The sequence below is a fragment of the Salvelinus sp. IW2-2015 genome, unplaced genomic scaffold (assembly GCF_002910315.2).
Source record: "Salvelinus sp. IW2-2015 unplaced genomic scaffold, ASM291031v2 Un_scaffold16527, whole genome shotgun sequence".
NCBI classification, from domain to species: domain Eukaryota; kingdom Metazoa; phylum Chordata; class Actinopteri; order Salmoniformes; family Salmonidae; genus Salvelinus; species Salvelinus sp. IW2-2015.
The window spans coordinates 27,571-49,382 of NW_019957628.1; the positions used below are offsets into that span (position 1 = coordinate 27,571).

The following is a 21,812-nucleotide window of genomic DNA, read 5'->3' on the forward strand; positions in this document are numbered from 1 at the left end:
CTCTACCTCCCTCCCCTCCCTCTTTCTCTCTCCCTCTTTCTCTCTCCCTCTTTCTCTCTCCCTCTTTCTCTCTCCCTCTTTCTCTCTCCCTCTCTCTCGCTCAGTCTAAGAGTAGTCTGGAGATGATGGAGAGTCAGTCGTGTGATGCGGAGCCCCCTCCTCCCCCCAAACCGGAGCTCAGGTACCCCGGCCTGTCCAGAGGCCACCAGGAACAACACACCGAGGGTACGTACACGCACACGCGCACTCGCATTGAAACACACGCTCAGTTCACCAGAGTTGTGTTCATTACTACACAGCGTAGGAAAACGTTTTGCAACGTAGAAGGTAAACGAGCGTTTTCTGTTGGGACAAGTTCAGGTAGTCCCTCTCTGTTTCCGTTTGTCTTCTTCCGTTTGGTGCCTAATGAACACGGCCCAGGTTGTTGCTGTGAATGACAGTGTGTTATCAGTCAACTTAGCTGGCAAAAATGAAATGTAAGTTTGCGTATGATAACAATTATGTACCCCGAGTGAATTTATTTAAGGCTCTCACTCTTTTCCTCTCCCTCTCTCCACAGAGAGTAGTCTTCTGAACAAAGCCCCGCCCACACCCACCATGTATAAATACAGGCCGACCTATAGCAGTCCGGGAAAGAACCACACTGCCCTCACTCATGCCTACGCCAACCAGGTAACAAAACACCCACTGTCTTAATGCCAACCGGCTAGCTCGCGCATAAGGCGACCGTGTGTCTCTGTGTGATTACGTGTGAGAGTGTGTCCGCGTCTGAAAGAGTATGTGCGTGCCGTGTGAGGTATGATCCATGTCAAACTACTCCGGGTAACACACACACACACACACACACCCTGTTCTCTCTGACTCGGCTTAATATTTCATATAGCAGGGATCTCATTGGCTGCGTGCCTGTCTGTCTTTAATCGTTTTGATTTGTTCTGATTTGTTCATGCATCTCTGTTTTTACTTGTGGCTCCTTTTCCTGCCTTTTGATTGGTTACTCAGTGGCTTTCAGTTGAAGAGTATCAGTAAGTGAATGCAGGAGTATTTTTCTTTAGTTTGAGTGTCTGTGCTTATGTCTTGTTACCCAACCTTGTGTGTCATCTTTTAGCCTGTAGCTTTCCCCACGTCGTTGTAGAAGAGATTCACCCCTATCATTCTCTCGTTGTAGAAAGATTTTGTGGTAGTTAATTAACATATTATAAAATGTTGTWTTTGGCCTATGTTACATGTATGGTGTGTTTCTTATATGTCACACAATCGGATCATAATTCACTTACATCAATTCTGGGATCCCGAGTGGCGCAGCGGTCTAAGGCACTGCATCTCAGTGCTGGAGGGGTCACTACAGACCCTGGTGTCACAACCGGCCGTGATCGGGAGTCCCATAGGGCAGCCGGGTTAGGGGAGAGTTTGGCCCGGGGTAGGCCGTCATTGTAAATAAGAATTTGTTCTTAACTGACTTGCCTGGTTAAATAAAGGTTCAATTAAATAAAGACATCTCACAGTGGACTTGTCAATGGCTGCTGTTTGACGTTTTCTCCACAAGAGGGCATCAAGGTGCACAGTCGAACAGGCAGGGCCTCACAAGCCTCCTTTGGGCTCAGTACAACAACAGCCATGCCTACATCCCAAATGACACCCTATCCCCTATAACAGGGATGGGCAACTGGCCGCCGCAGCCCTTTTGAAGGAATCAGTAAAACAAATATTTATTTATTTATTTTGGGGGGGGGACTCACTATAATGTTTTGCAGTGTGGGGGTTGTGTAGGTGCGCAGACCCGCTTGCAATTGCGAGCCCTTGTGATGAGTTCAGATTTTTTCCCCCTGTGGCCCCCACCCCCCTATCAAAGTTGCCCATCCCTGCCTTATAACGTGCACTACTTTTWGACTAGGTCCCCGTATGGCTCTGGTCATAAATAGTGCACTATGTAGGGGATAGGGTGCCATTTGGGAAACAGCCCCATCTGTTAGGAGCTCTCTATCAGGAGCAGGGAGAGAAGATGGTTGTTTTGCTCTGTTAACTCTGATTGCGTTATCTGTTAGCCGGGGCCCCAACGACATCCATTTCATTCGCTCTTAGGCCTGAGTCCCAAATGGCCCCCCAGGGCCCTGATCAAAAGTAGTGCACTAAATGCGGACTAGGGTGCCATTTTGAGACACAAGCTTATTGTTCCACTTGGCAGCACATGTTTGCCCCCCCCCCCCCCATCCATCTATATATACTGTGTGTGTGTGTGTTTTAATTTCTTGTCCTGTGTGTGTAAAGAAAACATACTGTAACAGAAGCCATGTGGGCATTCTTAAACCTCTAGGCCCCTATATTCTTCCCCTGCAGACCCCTTGTGTGTAGTGAATAGTGAAGCCCCATGCATCTGGTCTGAAAGAGTTGCCCTGTTCTTCCACGGTGGTTTATTGGTAGTGGACTAGTGCTCTTTCCACTTTCAATTCTCATTCCAGCTTTCCGATGTGGATTCAATGACAAGGAACCGAGTTAACACGACGTTATCTTCTGTCCCTCTTTCCCCTCCCTCTCCCTTGGCCTCTTTCTCTCTTCATCTCTCCCTCCACCTCACTCTTTCTTCTCTTCCTTTCTCTCCTATCTGTCTCCCTCTTCTTCTCTCCTCTTTCTGTCTCTCTTGTCTCTTATCGTTCTTCTCTGTCTCTCTCTGTTCTCTCTCTCATCTGTCTCTCTCTCTCTGTCTCTTCTCTTCTTGTCTCTCTCTGCTCTCTCTCTGTCTCTGTCTCCTCTCTCTGTTCTCTCTCTCTCTGTCTCTCTCTCTGTCTCTTCTCTCTCTGTCTTCTCTCTCTGTCTCTCTCTCTGTCTCTCTCTCTCGTCTCTCTCTCTCTGTCTCTCTCTCCTCCTCTCTCTCTGTTCTGTCTCTCTCTCCTCTCTCTCTTGTCTTTCTCTGTGTCTCTGTCTCTCTCTCTCTCTTCTGTCTCTCTCTCTCTGTCTCTCTTCTCTGTTCTCTCTCTCGTCTCTCTCTCTCTGTCTCTCTCTCTTCTCTCTCTCTCTTCTGTGTCTCTTCTCTGTCTCTCTCTCTCTACTCTCGCTGTCTCTCTGTCTCTGTCTTCTCTTCCTCTGTCTGTCTCTCTCTGTCTCCTCTTCTTGTGTCTCTCCTCTCTCTCTCTCTGCTCTTCTCTCTCTCTCTCTTCTCTGTCTCTCTCTGTCTCTTCTCTCTCTCTCTGGTGTCTCTCTCCCCACCAGATGAGTCGAGGGACAGCTGAAGGAGTTCGTCTTCTCTGCTCCAGCCAGCAGCAGCCTGGCTTCCGCTCTGAAACCAGCCTGGATGGGAGAAGGCCCCAGGGGAGAGAGGGGGAGGAGGAGGATTGAGGAGGTGGAGACAGACCCGGAGGAGGGGGGTCAAGAGGGGCACCAGGGTCAGGGGGGCGGTTATCCCCGCGTTACTCCTAGGGGGAACGTTCCTACCCCTCCTTTTCGACCCAACTGTTCTATCTTCGGGTGGAGGGAGGGGCTTCCCGTTCTTCCAGCGTGCGTTCTGGCTCCGCCCACAATGCGGCCCACGTCTCCGAGGGCGACGACTCCACGAGCTACAAGAGCCTGGCCAATTCAGACGCCTCCTCCGCGCAACGGCAGCCTATCGTTACGACAGCCCTGCTCACGCCCTCCGAGAGCCCCGATTTGAGTTGGCCGCACACGACATGGTCGCCCGGGCGCCACCGTACCCCGCCCCCCCCCCGTCCTGGGCTACTCCCCCCCTACCTGTCGGCCCAGCTCAGCCAGCAGAGAGACACAGAGCTCCACCATCCTCCGCCCTTCCGTTAGCCCTCCTTTCCTCCCCACACCGCGCCCATATTCCGCCGCCTCCTCCTCCTCCTCCCCCTGCCTCCCCCTTGAGAGGAGCGACTCCCAGGAATGCACTCCCACTCCCACCACTCTCAGCCCCTCCCCTCCTCCGCGGCCCCCCAACCCCCCCACCCACACCACCACCACCACCACAGCAGCCACAGCTCCAGACCCCCCCGCTTCTCCGGCCCCCGCTCCTGTCCGACTCGGCCGCCCCCCACCATTACCCGTACCGCACCCGGTCCACGGACACCCCCCTGGCCCCCTCCACGCACCCCCCGCGCTCCCCCCACCCCCCGCCGCTGGGGAAGTCTCTGTCGTACTCTTCGGCGGCGGCGGCGGCGATGCAGTACCGGATGGTGCGCAAGGCGTCGGCCGGAGGGGGAGGGGGGGGCGGGATCCAGGCACCTAAGTGAGTAACGGCTCTGCTCTTTACTGACTGACTGCAGCCCGCTGCCGCCTCCTTCTCTTCCTCCTCTTCTTCCTCCTCCTCCCAGGCTCCTGTGAGTTACTTTACCTCTTTTTCCCCCCCCGTCGTCTGTTTTCCACTCGTCTGTAGAGTCGCTGCTTCTTCTCTTCACTGCTTCTGTTTTGTTTTTTCCCCAGCTCCAAATGGCACCCTATTCCCTATGGAGTGCACTACTTTTGACCGCGGCTCTGGTGAAAGGTAGTGCACCCTAGAGGGAATAGGGTGCCATTTGGTACGCGCCCGTTTGTCTTGAAACTGTCTGTTTCCAGCTACTGTAGTTGTTCCATTGAGTTTTTCTCCGTCCCTTACTGTCTATCTCCATCAGCTGTCCTGGTTCCCTTTACTATGTGATGGTGTAAATACTGTACATGTAGGTCTTTGCTATGAGACACGTTACTGTATCACAATACATGACATATTATGTGATGACATGCTATTCCCTGTATAGTGTACTACTGTTGACCAGGGCCTTTAGGTTTCTGGTCCACATGTACAGTGTTTAGGGAACAGAGGCATGCAGGCATTCCTTCTTTTTTTGTGTGTGTATTTTTCGAAATCGTGTTTTATGGTCGTGAGTGAGCAATTTGAGGACTTTAATCTTCCTATACGGTTTACTTTTTGATAAATGTTTTCTGTCATCTCAAAATGAATTTTGTCCTCCATTGATCATGGTTGTGTTATTGATGTAGTTGTGGATGTGTTTTATCCTCCTCCGCGTGTGTTACCGTTATCCCAGCATGAAGTCCCTCTGTTTGATTATAGGATTACAGTGGAAGATGTCTGTATGTACCAGCCCTTGGTCACCCCTGCATGATGTGGATATATCCTATCGATTGATGATGAATGCTTCCACAATGGCACACTATTCCCTATAGTGAATAGGGGCTTTTTTGGGGCCTGGTGAAAAGTAGTACACTATATATAGGGGATAGGGTGCCATTTAGTACACACCCTACGAGTGTGTGCTCTTCCTCTCCAACGTCTTAACTAATCCTTATTTCCCTCCCTCTCTCGTTCTCTCTATCCAGGGACGAGATTCAGATGGAGTTGCTCAGCCGGACGAACGGGCAGCCCAGGTCCTCCCTTTCCTCCTCAGGCTCCACCCCTTCCTCCCCCTCTCACCCAATCAGCATGTCCACTCGCCCCGGACAGGCCTATCCCAGCCCTGGAAACACCCAGAGCCCCGCCCACAAGCTGGGGGGCGGGGTGAAGAAGGTGACGGGCGTCGGCGGGACCACCTATGAGATTTCAGTCTGAGTTTGACGGACGGCCACTCCGACTAATGGTGTCAGGGGTTGGAGGTGAAGGAGGGGTCAGAGATGGACTGATGATATTTCTGCCTCTCGAACCCTTCAGGAGAGAGGAAAGCTTTTAATGAACAGACTTTTTAAAAGTTGGGTGATGAGGAAGAGTGAAACAACTGACTTTTCTTGCTCTTCTTCCAAATGCGATGGAGTCCGGACTTCCTCTCTCGTTCAGAGACCTCCAGTCAAGGAACTACAGAACTATTCGGGAGGAAGTTGTTTAACCAGTCACATTCAAGAACACAATGCACCATTATGACATGGTGGGCGTATGGGCCCAGGGATCCAATCATACCCCTTAAGAGGCGGGACTCTTTGACAATCTACCAATTTCTGGGCGGGTTGAACTCTGTGGGAATGATTGAGTGACAGTTATGACTGGGTTTGCCTTTTATTGGATAAAACAAGGAAGATCAACATGGCTGCGTTTACACAGGCAGCCGAATTCTGATCTTTTCTCCTTTTTTTTACCAATCAGATCAGCTCTGAAAAAGAGCTGATGTAAAAGGATCTGATCTGATTGAACAAAATAAATCTGAGTTGGGCTGCCTGTGTAAACAGAGCCCATATTTTTGAAAACGAAATGTGCTTTCATTCATTCATAAATGTGTAATGATTAATTCTCTGTACAGAATTATATGGTTTGGAATTTATGGTGATTTCCTCCAATCAGTGGCATTTAAAGGTTACAGCGGCATGCTCCGGCCACTTTTGACCACTGTGATTGGCTAGTGAGCTCGCTGCCATTCTCTCTCGAACAATCAGAAATGGAGATGCTAAACTGTAGTAGACGGCAGGGTCATTGGTAGAGTTCGTTTTGCCTGGCTCAGTGCCCCGTGGATGGAGATTTCACTTAAGGACCAATGGAATGGTTTTAAAAAATATATATATCGTTGGGTCTGTACTTTAAAGATGGAGCAGCCTTTTCTAAACAAACTTTGGAGCATTGGCCTTGAAAAGGAAAGAAGTGTTTTTTTATTTTACTTATTTAATTTCAAAATGTTATTTTATATGAATTTCTATATATATAGCTGTTGATAAGATCAAGATTTTTTTGAATGGCCTGATAGAGTTTTTCTGGTTTGAGTTCATTTCAGAATTGTAACCAAACAGGAAAAAACTGTTGCCGTGTTCATGTGCTAGTCGGAACTTGGACATTTCTGACTTGCTAACTGGCTAACAAGTGCCGCGTTTAACCAGTTAGCAAGTCGAAAATGTCCGTTTCCCAGTTCCGATTTAGCGCTAGAGCGCGGCTCAGTTGTATTGATGGCTGCACCAGCCAATCAGAGGCTGGGTTTTGAGTCTTCAGCCAAAGAGAGTAGCTGGACAATTTTATATGGTTCAGCAAATGGGAACCAATGTATTTGATAAAATAAGGCGATGTAGCATTTTAAAGTCCTTTGATACACAGTAAACCACTCGACTTCTCGCGGGGCATATTTCAGAGATAAGTTATCGTTGTACCTTCTGATTGTTGAAWTGGCACCCTATTCACTATATAGTGCACTACTTTTGACCAGGACCTAGAAGGCTCTGGTCTAAAGCCGTGCACTACGTAGGGAAAAGGGAGCCATAACACACACAACCAATGTTTTGTTTTATTGGACCAGACAATAACATCTCCGGTTGCCACTAGCTGACCTATCTGGAAACTAGCGAGGATCACATGCTTTGCCGTGACCAATCCGTAGAGAGCAAGAGATTCATATCAGCCTACTCTTTTATTCGTGAATGGTTAAACCAATGAGATGAACAGCTGGGGAAATCATTTTTATATTTATTTTTTACTTTCCTTTGCAAGATTTTAGGACAATTTACAGGGCATTGCTTTAGACTGACAGTTTGTTTGACCAGTCAGGAGCGTAGAATGAAACTAAATGGGCTAGGACTAAAAGAGCACGTCGCCCAATAAGGCAAAGACGTTTGACTGCCATCAGGAACAGCCAATGCCCTTGCAGATGATGTTTAGACAAGTACGAGCCCGGGACTTGGGCGTTTGAAATTAAAAATTAAAAAAAGATATGTACTGTATAGCTGTGTGTGTGGGCGTGTGCGTATGTGCGTGTGTGTTTGAGCATTGGTAATAAAGTATTTAAAACCAAAGGCTTTGTTCTGTTTCGTAGTAGCTTATGTCTGGTAATGCAACACATGAGAAAGCGCAGAACACAGGCTACTTACTACACATTCAGAGTAGAACTTTGAGCTGGACCGAAGGTTTCCACAGCGGCTATGAAAAGATAATGTAAGGTTACTTAAATCGGTAAGTTATGATCCAGTTACAGTATATTTTCATGCGCCTCACACCATTTCTTCCACACTAGATATAGAGGGGACAGAGATTGATTGTGGGGTTTACGTCAGTCAGTGGTGCCTGGAAGTAGGGAGGAAACCGCTACTGATGGGGCTCAAAGCTTAGCTTCATGTCTCGCCTCCCTCCGTAACGCTTACATGCCGTCACTACCACAATGTATCAGAAGGTGGTGCCAAAATGCAGGTTGTAAATGTTGTGGCACCATAACGTTAATGTTACCAGGACGCTTATATCCCCATTTATGTGATTATATTACTGTAGCGCGATTTAAAATGTAAACTAGACTGAATTTAATAATGTACAGTTTTATTGCATAAAAAAAAAGTCCGACGCCCCATCAGGGTTTCATCTCAAGCAGGAGGCGGGTTCACCCATTCACACACAGAATCAGTCGACACATTCTGACCGCAACGTTGAGACAGCAGGATTCTACAGTAACCAAGGGAATGTCAAACGGGTAGTAAAATGTATGTTCTGCTACTTCACCTCAATTTACACAATTCTCTCTGCACTGGTGTAAAAATGTGTTTCGTCAACAATTCACAATGACAACAGGGTTAAAAAAAACAAAAAACAAGACAGTGTTTAGAAAGGAAGCCATCCCTGAAATGGGAGCTTTTGAAAGTAAAAATGGAATTCTACCTATTGCCAGGACAACAAAATAACACTGGTCTAGTTCTCACATGGAATTAGCATTAATAGCAAAACGCTCTCCTTCAGCATCATCTTGAACTGAAAACTATGATTAGGTGACAACAGAAAAAAACACTTGCTAATATTTTTTTTCTAAATTCCCTCTCAAAGACAGCATTTTGGGACAGAGGCTGTGGTTCATATATACACACACCCTACCTTATCATTATGGACCCAGTTGGAGGTAGGTAGTTGGCGTGAAATGTTTGACCATGGCTTAACCAATAGAGTAGGCATGCAGCAAAGAGCCTTTGACAGCAATTGGCTAATGAAGGAGACATTTGAGCCAATGCCTGGCATTGGTCCAATATGAAACATTGCCAGCTCAAGCTCACCATATTAGGAGATAGGGTCATGTCTGAAATGGCACCATATCACTACTTTTGAGTAGTGCACTATAAAAGGGAATCGGTTGCCATTTGGCACACCAAGCATGGACTGGACAGTGTAAATTCACTCTATATCCCAAATGGGACAAGTTCTAAATCGAGTGAAWCACTATGAACGGAGTGTATCATTGTAGTGCGCCAAGATTAAGCCTAAATCAAATGCACTCAAATTGTTAAGTCATAAATTACACCCTTTTCCCTATATAGTGCACTACTTTGTAGTATTGCACTGTATTAGATAATAGAATGCCATTTGGGACACACCCAACGATGGCCATAGAGGTCCTCCAGGGAACTGGTGGAAGGATCAACATAACTGTCATAAGTATGATGGAGAGACGTAAAAACCGAACCGTACAGTTTAGATTTAAATTAGTTAATATTGAGTTAATCATMATAATACAATTATTTTGCAACTCAAATCTTGTTGCATACAGTATATAGCAAAACAAAAGAGGACTCATAACAATCATGTTTGTTCCCTCGATCGAACAGCACACCCCTCCAGCATGAGCATAACGCCACCTAGTCCCATTGAGACGTCACACCATTCTTCTGAGGCCGCTACCCCCTGACAATTCTATTTGTCCTTCTTGGTCTCCGTCTCCTCCTCCTGGGCGTCGACCTCGGGCTCCTCCTCTTCGGGCACGGGCGGGAACTGGGATTCGTTGATCTTGTCGCCCCGGTCTCCCTTGGACTTGTTGAGTTTCTTGGACTTCTGGTAGAGCTCGTTCAGGTTGAACTCCCGGATGATGTTCTCCTGTTGAGAGTGAGATTGAGTGTGAGAGAGAAAGAGAGCGTGTGCATGTCAGAGTTTCCGGACATTTGACCGGCAGCATGTTTCATTTACCGGACATTTGAGAAATTGACTGGACGTATATATATATCCATTGGGTGCTTAACCGTCCACACGCGGCGCTCAGAAAAGACAGAAATCACATTTAGAATATGGTCATTCATATTAACAGAACATGCAAGTTGAGGATGCAACAACTCGCGTTCTTATTACCGAAATCTGATTGGTACTGAGGATGTTAGAACAACTGTCCACATTTACCTCTCCTCCGGCCAGCGAGACGAGTAACGGACAGCAGAATCACTAGCCTACGTCAATCTACTGTCCCGCATAGCAGAAAAGTTGACCTATTCTATTAAAATCAGCTTGTCGAGAAAGAATTTTCCTAATTCCAAAACAGACTCTGGGACGGTACATCCAAAATTCATACAACCAGTAGGCCTCGGCTTCATAAAAATAAAAAGTTCAAGCAATGAGTCCGATGCAACAGATCAGAACGTTTAGCATAAAATGTTGATCAACTATTATTTCTTCACATTTTAAAGCACAGCAATGCGCACCAGGCATTTACACACAAATGTTTGTTCCACAATGCAATTAGAGGGGGAAACACCGTTGCCAAAAGGGCACCGCACACGCGAGCCGTTTCATGTGACGGAGATGGAAATATCGGGTTAGAAATTTCGAAAGAGGGGAGATGTAATATCCAACAACTAGCGTTGGGTTGCTAATATGACTAGGATTTCACCTTTGGCTACTGGTCAACGAAAGAATGTTGATAGAAAATAATTGCCTCCACAGATATGGTCGGATTTTGGCTAGGCTACTTTGAAGCAAGGTCAGACATGCCTCAATATGTATTAAAGCGTCCAGGTTTCGAACAATTACGCATACGTTTTCAAAAAATGCATACCGCCTCCAGCGCATTGCAAAGTGGTGTGCGACGCACTCAAAAGCCACGCCATCCATTGCCTATTTATGCATTTGCTGTTTGAGATGCTGAGGCAGCAGCTCTCGCCGTGTCTGACAGATTTTTCCACTCAAAGGCTCTGCATCCTATACGCGTGTGATAAAATACACAATGAATATACTGTACACCAAATTAACCTATAGACCGATTAGTATGACCAGTCAAATGTATTTCCATCAATGAATAGGCTAAAAAGTATTATTTTGCACAGGGATTTTTTCTTCTTCCTCCAGACAATTGGCTGGCGTCAATTTTATTAATCTGCTTTTCTATTCATTTACCAATTTTTTTTTTCATTGGCTAAAATACTGCCATCATCAGCTAACGGAAACCCTGGTGTGGTGTGTGTGTTCTGCTCTGAAGCCACTCCTCTCACCTCAGTGAAGCTCCAGGACACGGCCCTGCACTTCTTGTCCACCTGGGGGCGTCTCATCACCTCCTTGCCCCCCTGGAACAGCACCAGCGAGGGCAGCTGCTTGGAGAGGGGAGAGGTACTCACCTTGTACCTGGATAAGAGGGATGGAGGAAGGGAAGCTATTAAATGTGCTGTTTCAAATCATAGCCGTCCAACCAGAACTCTACGTCACTTAAATATAATCTATCTGCAGAGAGAGAGAGAGAAAGGAGGACGGAGAGCGAATGAGAAAAGGGACCTACTTCTTAGACACGTCTCCATACCGCCCGATGTCCACCTTCCCAAACTTGAGCCCAGCACAGTTATACCTGTAACCATAAGAGACAACCCATCTATTTCCCAACAAGCACAGCAATAGTATTACCACTATAGTCGCCCCACAAACTGACAGGTGATACTAAAAGGCCGGACAAAGTTGAATTACTGTTTAACGGATGCCCCGCCTTACTTTTTGCCACACCCCCCCAAAAAAATGACATCAGATGTGTTATTTTTTGGGGCAATATTTGCGGCGCTTTGTTTATAATGCCCCGTCTGCTCTCCCTTGAGGCTTTCCCAAGTTGATGTGCAAGAGACCAAACAGCCTCGGAACACACGATCAGATCACGTTCGTGGCAGCCAGACGAGACAATCGAAGGAGGATGCGGTGAGCAAAGTCACTGGGCTCAAATTTGACCAAGCTTGATCTATATAGATTGATGCTTCTAATTGTGCATGTTATAAATGACATCTTTTCATTTTGGTGATGATAGGCTATACTCTATGGCTGGATTTATGTATTTGTTTCCAATGCTACATTCATTTGTCAGCCCTAACTTGATTCACCCTCTTTCTACAAGGACTAATCACATTTGTATGAATATTTTGTTAACGCCCATAGAGATCCATGCAGGTAATGAGTTCATTATTCTACATCAACATTTTAATTACAATTATTTAATGTCAATCATTCTTGAATTTTATTTATAATTTTTAAAAAAATAGTCTACTCTATTACCCTATATATCACATTAAATTACAAGATTGGATTGCACTTCTTTTTTTTCTTTTTTTTTTTAAAAATCAGTAATAATGAAACTGTCACAAGCTATACTTCCCATTGCTTTCCATTTCTCATGGTTATAACATTGTAACATCTGCATTATTTTAAAGAAAAATAGTGTAGGTTTTCACACGGAATAATATAACTCTTGAAGCTCACATTAGGCCTCGAGCCTGCACAAGTGCCTAGGACACTGTGGTAAAGTACCGTTATTGCTTATAACCACTTAATGTTATTTAATTTTTTTATCCTGCTCGCCTCACTTTTCTGGGGGGGGAAATCCATTAAACAGTGAATCAATTTTGTCTGGCCTAATAGGGCAATATGAGATGGTCTGTTTTGACACAATTCAGGAGAGGATGTAGATTGAAGCTAAGGGTTTATGATGCAATGCATTAAAATGGAGGCTTTTGTCGTGTATAGTGAACATTAGTCGTTGTCTTACTTGAGGGAGAGGTCTGCGTAGACGGCGGCAAAGGACTGACACTCTGGGGACCAGTTCGCAAAGAATTCTACGATCCACGTCACCCTATTGTCCCTCTCCAACTCGTCCTGCAACCGGGGCACAAGTCAGCCATCAGTTTCACTAAACGTTACATTTCAATCAAAATAAATCTGCCCTGTGTGTGTCCATTTTGAAATGACCTAATAAAAACATACTTTAAACTGAAATGTCAATAACAATCTAACTGGTGTCATCTTCTGCGATCATGTGAAAGTATGATTTTTGATACACCCATCTGTGTTATTTTCGCTCTATAACATACCATTACTAGGGCAATGGTAATATGGTCTGTTACAGTAGAGCCTTAGAGGTATCACGTCTATGGTCTTGTCACTAAAGTACTTGATGTACTCTGGGCCCATGTAGAGAGGAGGCTTACAGGTCATCAGGAACACTGGAACACATAAATCAGCCAATCAAGTGAGCAGAGGAAGGGTAACGAGCCAATCAGAGAGCCAAATGAGGGTCATCAGGTTATAGGTCATGTTATCTAACCAGGCATTTACCGGTTTAATTAATTACCAACAACAGTAGAGGAGGTCTTGGCTGATTTCTTTTGATTTTCCCATGATGTCAAGCAAAGAGGCACCGAGTTTGAAGGTAGGCCTTGAAACATCCACAGGTACACCTCCAATTGACTCAAATGATGTCAATTTGCCTATCAGAATCTTCTAAAGCCATGACATCATTTTCTGGAATTTTCCAAGCTGTTTAAAGGCACAGTCAACTTAGTGATGTAAACTTCTGACCCACTAGAATTGTGAGATAGTGAATTATAAGTGAAATAATCTGTCTGTAAACATATGTTGGGAAATGACTTGTGTCATGCGAAAAGAAGATGTCTAACCGACTTGCCAAAACTATAGTTTGTTAACAAGAATTTGTGGAGGGGTTGAAAAACGAGTTTTAATGAATCCACCTAAGTGTATGTAAACTTTTGACTTCAACTGTATGGTGTGTGTATGTTATAAACAAAGTGTGTATGTGTGCACACCTTGTGTAGTGCAAGTGTGTGTACTGACCGATGCAGAGGGTGAGGTAGAGCGGCCCATGCGGATGTCCAGTCTGAAGAAGAGGATAACGTTGGCCACCTTACTGAACAGAATGATGTTCCCACAATGCTGTTCCACCGTTACTGAGACAACGAGAGACGGAGAGGGGTTAAATCAAGTAAACAACAATGGGGGGGGGGGGGGTTAATGAGAATAACTTTAAAAAATAATAACTATTGCATAGAATAAGGACAATTTGCAGGTTGAAGACAATAGTGCACTTGGGGAAGAGGAAACAAAGATGATAACATTGACAAAGAACAATAACATTAAGAGAGAGAACAGATGCGAATAGAAGACAGGAACAAACCATTTTGTAAAACCCAGGGTAAAGGAGTGATATGAAAAGCTATGAAGAAATATGAAAAGAGTGAATAGTGTAAAAACTATTTGGAGTCTGAGACAGAGGGACGGTTTGTAGTGGAGGCCTAACAAGTGAGGGATTCACTTTAGGGAGGAGGGAGAGACAGGCCGATGAAAGACCAAGGGAGTGGCAACAACCAACAACAGAGCTAACATAACGTAAACACCACAAGGTCAACAGACATTTCGTCCTATGAACGATCTATTAAAACAGTCTGTTTACAACACTAAACTATTCATTTAAATAGGGCTGTGTGGACAAGACGTTTGCCATAGCAGGTTGGTTGAATACCTACAACAATAACATCAATATACAGCAGTAACCTAGAACTAACAACAAATGTTGGCTTTACACTAAACTATTTGTTCAGACAAAGTTGAACTGTCTGAAATGTTAGCCGTGTGGATACAAAAGTGAAACTTCGTTAGCAGTGTGTGTGGGTACTTATTGTTTTACTGAAATGGTAACCATGTGTTGAATGTCATGTAAAACAAACATGTCTGCCTGCTGAAGGAGACCCCTAGCTCCAACTGAGGGGGTTTCCAATAGATACAACAGCCTCACAAATTGGCTATATCATAAACATTMAATCAAAACAAACATGTGCTTTTTGTTCCTCAATTAAGTTTAAAGACAGGCATATGGTTGGCAGTGTGGTTAAGGTTAAAATCAGATTTTAAGATGATAAATTGTAGAAATATGCAGGGTTTATGACCTCAGCCACCCAAGCCACAGTCTTCTCCCCACTTCCATCACTGCAAAAACTGAGGACTGGCCAATAGCACCTACCCCCAGACCATCAGCCTGCTGAATAGCCACCACTAGTCCTACTTTTCACATCTGTGACCCTGTGCATGTGACTAATAAACTCTAAAACACTGTGTGGCCAGCGATGACCAAATGAGGGGGGATGGACAGTTTTCTAATGGTAAAACACAGGTGGGTTCTGCTWATGATTAACCTGGTTCAGGGCTGATACTTACTAGCTCTTCTGTTTTTCATCATGACGATGGCACTGAGGAACATAAGAATCTCCACTTCTCTCTGTGGAACATGAGAACAGAATAAACACACAGGTCAGAGMATTTAAGTGTATAAAGGGGGGTACCTAGTCTGAATGCATTCAACTGACATGTGTCTTCTGCATTTAACCCAACCCCTGGGATTCAGAGACGTGCGGGTCATAATCGACATCCACGTCTTTGACGTTAACTGCCTCGCTCAGGAGCAGAACGACAGACGTTTATCTTGTCAGCTCGGGGATTCGATCCAGCAACCTTCCGCCCAACGCTCTAACCACTAGGCTACCTGCGGCTCCAGTACTAGCTAGGCGGCTAAACAAGATGTTACAGGTTCGGGTTAGGCCTGCAACTAACTCCAGTATTGACAGTGTCATCCTGTTGTTTTTTGGGTGGTTTTGATGCATGCACTCATGGTGGCAGTGGTACTTTCTGCCCGAAAAAAAAAATCAAGGCCTTGGTAGCCTAGTATCAGAGGGGGTTCGCACCTGCTAACTCCCCAGTATATTCACCCTTTGCGCGGTTCTGTCTCATCACCTGCCTGTTACTTTCCGATCTCGGTTCGGGTTACAGTCCATATCACCTTTCAATGTCGAACCCAGGCCAACTCCCATCGAATTTCAATGGTCTTTCATGTAGCTAGCGTCAGCGCTCTGTCATCACATTTAGCATAGGATAGCTAAGTTAGCTAGCTCGTTGGCAATCTAACCAAAGTCTTTCTCCCGGCCTCATCATGTATCTCTATATTTTTCAATCCATCCATTTTACACCATCCAATACTGACCCAGTCAAAGTCGCAGGGATTGCCATCCTCTCGTTGTGTCGAAAGATGTTCGCAGATGCCTGGCGTCTTGCGGATCACGAGAAACCCAATTGACATGAACAGAGACGCGACATAGTATGGCTTTAGCAGCCACTTGTACACCTGCGGCAAGTGGTAGAGGAATGCGAGGAGAGGTGTTAGCAACGCCATTTTCTAATTTAGATATACAAATAACATAAAACAGCCGGAGGAATAGGAGAAGATGAGGCCGCCTGGAGCAATGCTAAACTCGWCGTGATGCGACTCGCAGGATAGATTTCCAGTCGGCCAATGTGTAAACTGCAAATTAAAGGCGAGGAAGGATGTCGCGGAGGTCACTGCGGACGAATCCTTGGAAATGGTCCCGCCTCCTTTGTGAAATGGTGGTGATTGGCCAGTTGAAAAAATCGAAGGAACGATGATTGGTATACATTTTGTAAAAGAGGAAGGTCTAATGAAAGACCAGACTCCTCCCYTTTTTTCATTTGGGGAAAAAATGTGCCTTTTTGGAATACTTTTTACATACAGGGCTTGTTCGACATTGCAGCCGACAGTGCAGGCGAMTGCCGACTGAGTGGTGGGAAAACTACCCAAATGTCATACTTGAGTAAAAGTATTGATACCTCAATAGAAATTTACTCAAGTAAAAGTGAAAGTCAGCCAGTAAAATAATACTTGACTAAAAGTCTAAGTGTATTTGGTTTTAAATATACTTATGTATCAAAAGCAAATGTAATTGCTAAAATATACATAAGTATCAAAAGTAAAAGTATAAATAATTTCAAATTCCTTATATTAAGCAAAGTAGACGGAACAATTAAAAAAAATATATATCACTTTTATTTAACCAGGTAGGCTAGTTGAGAACAAGTTCTCATTTACAACTGCGACCTGGCCAAGATAAAGCAAAGCAGTGCGACACAAACAACAACACAGAGTTACACATGGAATAAACAAACATACAGTCAATAATACAATAGAAAAAGTCTATATACAGTGTGTGCAAATGAGGTAGGATAAGGGAGGTAAGAAAATAAATAGGCCATAGTGGCRAAATAATTACAATATAGCAAATAAACATTGGAGTGATAGATGTGCAGAAGATGAATGTGCAAGTAGAGATACTGGAGTGCACCAGTTTCAGCATAGGCTATGCTACCTTGTCTCAAATCACTGTTGTTCAGTGTACATGTTTACCTCTGCTTTGAGATTGTGAAAYACTGCAAGCCCAATGCTGCCACCAATTGGTCAACTGTGATAGCTTACAGATAGTTATCAGAAGAAACAGATGGTTTCCTCCCTGTTTGTGTAAGGAAATTCCAAAGGGACATTATAAAGAAACATCTTATTCTGCTGATACCGTAYGGAGTATGTTCTTATAGAAGAATAATTATGGGAGGTTTTTCAGTGGAGCTTTGGTGAGAATGCACTGAAGATGAAGTGGGAAAATTGGGAAAGGAAGGAAGAATTAAACAAATTACATAATTCTGAAGAGGAGGGGTGTATAATCTTAAAACTCACCCATATTTCAATGGGACATTTCACAACACTAACTATTGTTCCGAAGTAAAAGTGCAAAATGTTATTTTACATTTTCATTTAAACAATTTTTCTATTTCTTGCCAATTGAAGTTGATATACCCTTTATACCACCTGTTCAAATAATGGCTTTCCTTATTTTAAAGCATACTCTGAAAAATCTGTCGTCAGTGTCAGTTGCAATGAATGCATCCATGACAGATTTACACTTTCTTATTAATTGGGCTACACTGATTCAATGCCAGTTGAGTTATGTGATGAACCCAATTCTACTTTCAGTTCAGTTATCTTTCCAAACATAAAAAGATGAGGGCTTTGTACAAATACTTTAAAGGTGCCCACCAGAAGGCATTGCTGCCCTATTTCGACATAATTCCGGCCCTAGAGCGGAAATGCTTTTTTAGGTTCAACATCCAAAGATTGACACAGGTTCTTATACATATTCATGCATTGGGGGTGGGAAAGAATGTTGTGGTGATTCCCACGTGGAGTGGAGAAACATCAACAAATAGGGAACTGAAAGCTGTCAGTGTAGCTAGCTAGCATGCTAATCTTTCTAACCTTATCTAGTGTAACAGTATAAGTTTAGTCCGTCCCCTCGCCCCGGGCGCAAACCAGGGACCCTCTGCACACATCAACAACAGTCACCCACGAAGCATCGTTACCCATCGCTCCACAAAAGCCGCGGCCCTTGCAGAGCAAGGGGAACCACTACTTCAAGGTCTCAAAGCGAGTGACGTAACCCATTGAAACGCTATTAGCGCGCACCACCGCTAACTAGCTAGCCATTTCACATCCGTTACACTAGCTAGCATGCTAATCTTTCTAACCTTATCTAGCTAGCATGCTAATCTTTCTAACCTTATCTAGCTACCTAATGTTATCTGTTGTTGCTGCTTTTTTGTAACTACACCATATTCAGAAGATTACCTTTACGAAAAAAGATTGTAGTGTAACTGCAGTAAGTTTGCAGAATAACTGCAGTTACTAGACTATTCAACCTCTCTTTCTTGTCGTCTGAGATCCCCAAAGATTGGAAAGCTGCCGCGGTCATCCCCCTCTTCAAAGGGGGAGACACTTTAGACCCAAACTGGTCTAGACCTATATCCATCCTGCCCTGCCTTTCTAAAATCTTMGAAAGCCAAGTTAATAAACAGATCACCGACCATTTCGAATCCCACCGTACCTTCTCCACTATGCAATCTGGTTTCCGAGTTGTACATGGGTCGCTATCGATATTATAACCACCATCGATAAAAGACAGTACTGTGCAGCCGTCTTCATCGACCTGGCCAAGGCTTTCGACTCTGTCAACCACCGCATTCTTATCGGCAGACTCAATAGCCTTGGCTTCTCAAATGACTGCCTCGCTTGGTTCACCAACTACTTCTCAGATAGAGTTCAGTGTGTCAAATCTGTGCTAACAAACCTCCAAAAGAGCTTCAACGGCATGCAACACTCCTTCCGTGGCCTCCAACTGCTTTTAAATGCTAGTAAAACTAAGTGCATGCTCTTCAACCGATTGCTGCTCGCACCCTCCCGCCTGACTAGCATCACTACTCTGGACGGTTCTGACCTAGAATATGTGGACAACTACAAATACCTAGGTGTCTGGTTAGACTGTAAACTCTCCTTCCAGACACACATTGAGCATCTCCAATCCAAAATTAAATCTAGAATCGGCTTCCTATTTCGCAACAAAGCCTCCTTCACTCATGCCGCCAAACATACCCTTGTAAAACTGACTTTCCTACCGATCCTTGACTTCAGCGATGAAATTTACAAAATAGCCCCCAACACTCTACTCAGCAAACTGGATGTAGTCTACCACAGTGCCATCCGTTTTATCACCAAAGTCCAATATGCTACCCACCACTGCGACCTGTATGCTTTCGTTGGCTGGCCCTCACTACATTCCCGTCGCCAAACCCACTGGCTCCAGGTCATCTATAAGTCTTCGCTAGGTAAAGCCGCACCTTATCTCAGCTCACTGGTCACCATAGCAACACCCACCCGTAGCACGCGCTCCAGTAGGTACATTGGACTGGTCATCCACAAAGCCAACACTTCCTTTGGCCGCCTTTCCTTACAGTTCTCTGCTGCCAATGACTGGAACGAATTGCAAAAATCTCTGAAGCGGAAGTCTTATATTTCCCTCTCTAACTTTAAGCATCAGCTGTCTGAGCAGCTTACCGATCACTGTACCTGTAAACAGCCAATCTGTAAATAGCACACCCGACTCCCTCATCCCCATATCATTACTTACCCTCTTGCTCTTTTGCAYCCCAGTATCTCTATTTGCACATCATCATCTGCACATCTATCACTCCAGTATTAATGCTAAATTGTAATTATTTTCACCTCTAGGGCCTATTTATTGCCTACCTCTCTACTCTTCTACATTTGCACACACTGTACATAGATTTTTAAATGTTTATTTTCTTTTGTGTTATTGACTGTACGTTTCTTTATGTGTAACTCTGTGTTGTTGTTTTTGTCGCACTGCTTTGCTTTATCTTGGCCAGGTCGCAGTTGTAAATGAGAACTTGTTCTCAACGGGCCTACCTGGTTAAATAAAGGTGAAATAAAAAAATAAAAAATAAGAGTGCAGTATAACTACAGTTCGACTGAAGTACACAGTAATTACTGTGTCCAAAATACCACAGTCGACTGCAGTTACTGCAATATTCAAAACTGCAATCTTTTTTTGTAAGGGTAGGCTGGTTCTGGAGCTTTTAGAAAACTTTGCCATAGATGGAAACCAGTATCTTTGACTTCGCCATCTATTGTTATCTCCAAGGTTTTGGCATCTTCCATAAGATACATTTTCTACATTGTAATGGACACGGTGCAACCTTTGGTAGATAGGCTGCTGGCAGGATTCTGCTGCGGTACAACAAAGCCAAGTCAGCCTGTTCTCATGGTTCTCACATGGGAAGTGAAATGATAATCTACAAGGACTTTGCTCATGATGCACGTCACAAACGACAACACCCTAAGTACATCACTTCCTAATTCCCTAACTAATTCACTCACTCAGTCAATACCTCAGTCACTCACCCTCCCCCACACACCTGTGTCCCTCCTGTCTGTAAAATGATGCTACCCTTGACAGACCTATACCTGACATGCAAATAAAGTTTGTTTTGATTAAAGAAAATATGCCGTGCCATGTGGGATATGTTAGGGATACGGCACTATCGTGTTTCACTTGCCAATAAGTAGATTTTCCATGCAAATATATTCCATTGGTATGCACAAGTATTTCAAGTTAAGATTTGATCGTATGTCTCAAATGACACCTTATTCCCTACATAGTGCACTACATGGCAGTGCACTATATAGGTAATACAGTGCCATTTAGGATTCACATTAAGAGACATGTCAGACTAATGGCGTCCATTTGCCCTCAGAAGTCCATGTCCAAGGCACATATGTGGGATTGAGTTAAAACCCTTTATTTAGTTCAAATCAATCAGAACACAGAATTAGCAGTAACTGCTTTGAGTAACTGTGGGGTAAAGTCACCAGCTTCTTTTGTATGATCTGGAAGTTCTTTAGCAATGTCCTTCATTTCGTCCTGTCTCCAAATCTTCTGGATGTCAACGAGTGGGCACCATTCATCATGGCCCTCCTCACCATCTACAGGTCACAAATTGGGGAACATTACCAAAGGTGCCTGAAGAAAGGTTGTGTTTGGGTCCCCTTTTTGACCTGTACTGGTCGTGACCATTGGGTGTGTGGGACTTAGCTGCGTGGTAGGGGTCGACGTCGATGGTGGACTAAGTTCCCAGAGTCCATCAACACCAGAGACGGGAGTCAATGTGGGCAGTGTACGGAACGGATTTCCACTGCTCATGGGCCGCCTCCGAGGGGTCTGCTGGTCCCACGGTTGTATCAGGTCTTGTTGGGGGTAGAGCTGCGACGGGGGAAACGGCTGAGCGAGCTGCTGTTGGACAACTAGGGTGGGTGCTGGTGCAATGGATACTGGGGTATAATAGGGGGGTGGAAAGTAATCATCATCCCTGTTTCTCCTTTTCTTATCATCCTCCGTCTGTTTCTCCTTCTTACTTTCTTTCACCATTATCCCTTTAACTTTCCTGTCTGCCCTTCTCTCTGCCTCTCTTTCCCACTTCCTAAAATCATCCCAGTCTAATATACTTGCCTTTTATTTCTTGGTTTTCTCAAAGCGCTGTCACTTCTTCCTACATTCTGGTAATAAAGCATCACTGAATGTGCATTTTAAGGGGAAATCTGCTACCTTGTGCCAGAGCGGTACCTGTTCCAGAATGTCCCTGCCCCAATTATCTGCCATTAACTTCACCGGTCCAGTCA

The 21,812-nt window shown here is 44.6% G+C and overlaps 2 protein-coding genes across 2 annotated transcripts in view; one reads left to right on the plus strand and one right to left on the minus strand.

Annotated features, from left to right (window-relative positions):
- The window catches only part of zdhhc5a (zinc finger DHHC-type palmitoyltransferase 5a), a 20,537-nt gene extending 12,854 nt beyond the window's left edge, over positions 1 to 7,683 (plus strand). Inside the window, 7 exon segments of the mRNA XM_070442729.1 lie at positions 105 to 225; positions 560 to 672; positions 3,208 to 3,769; positions 3,772 to 3,845; positions 3,847 to 3,988; positions 3,991 to 4,219; positions 5,305 to 7,683. Of these exon segments, the coding sequence (XP_070298830.1) occupies positions 105 to 225; positions 560 to 672; positions 3,208 to 3,769; positions 3,772 to 3,845; positions 3,847 to 3,988; positions 3,991 to 4,219; positions 5,305 to 5,533 (1,470 nt within the window). The 3' untranslated portion in view covers positions 5,534 to 7,683.
- Positions 7,684 to 8,176: 493 nt separating this feature from the next.
- Positions 8,177 to 16,295, minus strand: LOC112080846 (thioredoxin-related transmembrane protein 2-B-like). The gene is given in 9 exon segments (XM_024146778.2): positions 8,177 to 9,733; positions 11,116 to 11,245; positions 11,397 to 11,462; positions 12,642 to 12,748; positions 13,019 to 13,095; positions 13,724 to 13,747; positions 13,750 to 13,836; positions 15,101 to 15,161; positions 15,921 to 16,295. Coding segments are annotated over 9 exon segments (921 nt in total). The 5' UTR covers positions 16,110 to 16,295; the 3' UTR covers positions 8,177 to 9,553.
- Positions 16,296 to 21,812: the final 5,517 nt, after the last annotated feature.